The following is a 2457-nucleotide window of genomic DNA, read 5'->3' as shown; positions in this document are numbered from 1 at the left end:
AAAAAAAAATCCCAATCAAATCCCAATAAAATCCCAATAAAATCAAAAAAACCCTCATAAAAATCCCAAAAAATCCCCAAAAAAATCCCAATAAAATCCCAAAAAAATTCCCAAAAAATCCCAATCAAATCCAAAAAATATCCCAAAAAAATCACAAAAAAAAATCCCAAAAAAAAAATCCAATGAAATCACCAAAAAAATCACATAAAGTGAATCTCTATAAAATTGCCATCAAATCCCCAAAACATCCCCAAAAAGTCCTATAAAATCCTGATAAAATCCAAAAAAAATCCCAAAAAAATCCCAATAAAATTCCCAAAACATCCCAAAAAAATCGCAATAAAATCCAAAAAAAATCCCCATAAAATCCCAATAAAATTCGGAAAAAATCCCAATCAAATCCCCATCAAATCCCGGAAAAGTCCCAATAAAATCCAAAAAAATCCCTGATAAAATCCCAATCAGATCCTAATAAAATGCCCATCAAATCCCAATAAAATTCCAATAAAATACCAGTTTAAAAAAAAAAATCCCAATCAAATCCCAATAAAATCCCAGTAAAATCAAAAAAACCCTCATAAAAATCCCAAAAAATCCCCAAAAAAATCCCAATAAAATCCCAAAAAAATTCCCAAAAAATCCCAATCAAATCCCAATTTAAAAAAAAAAAAAATCCTCATAAAAATCAAAAAAAATCCAAGAAAAATCCCAATAAAATCCCATAAATTTCTAATAAAATCCCAAAAAAATCCCATCAAATCCCAATAAAATTCCCATCAAATCCCAAAAAAATCCCCAAAACATCCCAAGCCAAAAAAATCCAAAAAAAATCCCAATATAATCCCAAAAAACCCTAATAAAATCCCCAAAAAAATCCCATAAATTCCCAATAAAATTCCCATCAAATCCCAACAAAATGCCGATAAAATCCAAAAAAAATCCCTAAAAAATCCCTATAAAATCCAAAAAAATCCTAACGAAATCCCAATAAAATCCCAATAAAAAAAAACAAACCCTGATAAAAGTCCAAAAAAATCCAAAAAAAATCCCAATATAATCCCAAAAAACCCTAATAAAATCCCCCAAAAAATCCCATAAATTCCCAATAAAATTCCCATCAAATCCCAATAAAATCCCAACAAAATGCCGATAAAATCCCAAAAAAATCCCCAAAAAAATCCCAATAAAATCCAAAAAAATCCCAATAAAATCCAATAAAATCCTGATATAATCCCCAAGAAACCCCTCCAAAATTCCAGAGGAATTCCCGAGGATTTTTTGGGATAACGGGGGTGGGGAAAAGCCGGAAGCTGATTGCCGGCAGCAGCGTGGCGTTCCAGAGCTGCCATCCGAAGGCTCCGGAAAAGGAGCAGCTGGAAAGGAGCTCCCGGCTCAAGGAGCTGCTCCGGGAATATTTCGAGCGGGATGGAGCCGGATCCGACGGAGACGACGAGGAGGAAGAGGAAGAGGAGGAAAAAAACCTTGGAATGACGCGAGTGAGTGAAGTTATCCCGAGCTTTGGGCTGAGGAGGAGCAAAGGGATGAGAATTCCGCCTTTTCCCTCGGCAGCCGAAGGATTGGGAGGAGCAAGTCCGCGCCGACATCCGGAATTTCCTCGCCACCCACCCGGATGAGAAGTTTTCTGGCAGAGCCATCGCCAGGATTTTCCATGGAATCGGTGAGGGATTGGGGGGAAATCATCGGGAATGGGGCGGGATCGGGATTCGCCTCCGGATGCAGCGGCATTCCCGAGGTTGCTTTGGCCGTAGGCAGCCCCCGCTTCCCGGCGCAGATCTACGGGCGGGATCGGCGCTTCTGGAGGAGGCACCTCCCGCTGGAATTCCAGAGCCTTTCCCGCTTGGCCACCGAGGAGATCCTGGCCTGGAGGTGACGGGAAACAGCGGGAAAACAGCGGGAAAACAGCGGGAATGGCGGCGGGAGAGACAGAGCTTCCCTCTGGAATTCTGGCGGATTTTTGTCGGGATTTGTTGGGGATTTTATCAGGGTTTTTTCAGGATTTTATTGGGATTAATAACCGGAGTCTCCTTGGAATGTGATGATGTCATGGGGGTGACAAAGTCTCTCCCCTTATCCCAGAAAATTCCCAGAATTCCGGCTCCTTCTTTGGGAATTCCAGCTCCAACCTTTGGGAATTCCTGGTGCCAGGCCGGGGGTGAGGATGGGAAAATCCCCCTGGATTTTATCCCAGGAAAAGTGACTTCATCCTTGGAAAAGGAGTTTTATTCCCAGAAAAAGGGATTTTGGTCCTGGAGAGGGGATTTATCCTTGGATTTTATCCCTGGAAAAGGGATTTAGTCCATGAAAAGGGGATTTTATCCCAGATTCCCAAATCCCAATCCAAGATTCCCAAATTTGCTCCCTGATTCCCCAAAAATCCAATCTCTGATTCCCAAATTCGCTTCCAGATTCCCAAAATCCAATCCCAGGTTTCCATAT

General features: G+C 41.0%; 1 protein-coding gene across 1 annotated transcript in view; it reads left to right on the top strand.

The window, feature by feature from the left end:
* RECQL4 (RecQ like helicase 4) overlaps window positions 1-2057 on the top strand; it is a gene marked incomplete at its 5' end in the record, with an annotated part of 26040 nt that extends 23983 nt beyond the window's left edge. Inside the window, 3 exon segments of the mRNA XM_017738649.1 lie at window positions 1328-1496; window positions 1570-1678; window positions 1770-2057. Coding sequence (XP_017594138.1) covers window positions 1328-1496; window positions 1570-1678; window positions 1770-1891 — 400 coding nt within the window.
* Window positions 2058-2457: the final 400 nt, after the last annotated feature.

The sequence above is a fragment of the Corvus brachyrhynchos genome, unplaced genomic scaffold, assembly GCF_000691975.1.
Source record: "Corvus brachyrhynchos isolate BGI_N302 unplaced genomic scaffold, ASM69197v1 scaffold437, whole genome shotgun sequence".
In the NCBI taxonomy this organism is placed as follows: Eukaryota; Metazoa; Chordata; class Aves; order Passeriformes; family Corvidae; genus Corvus; species Corvus brachyrhynchos.
This window is presented reverse-complemented; position numbering and strand designations above follow the sequence as displayed.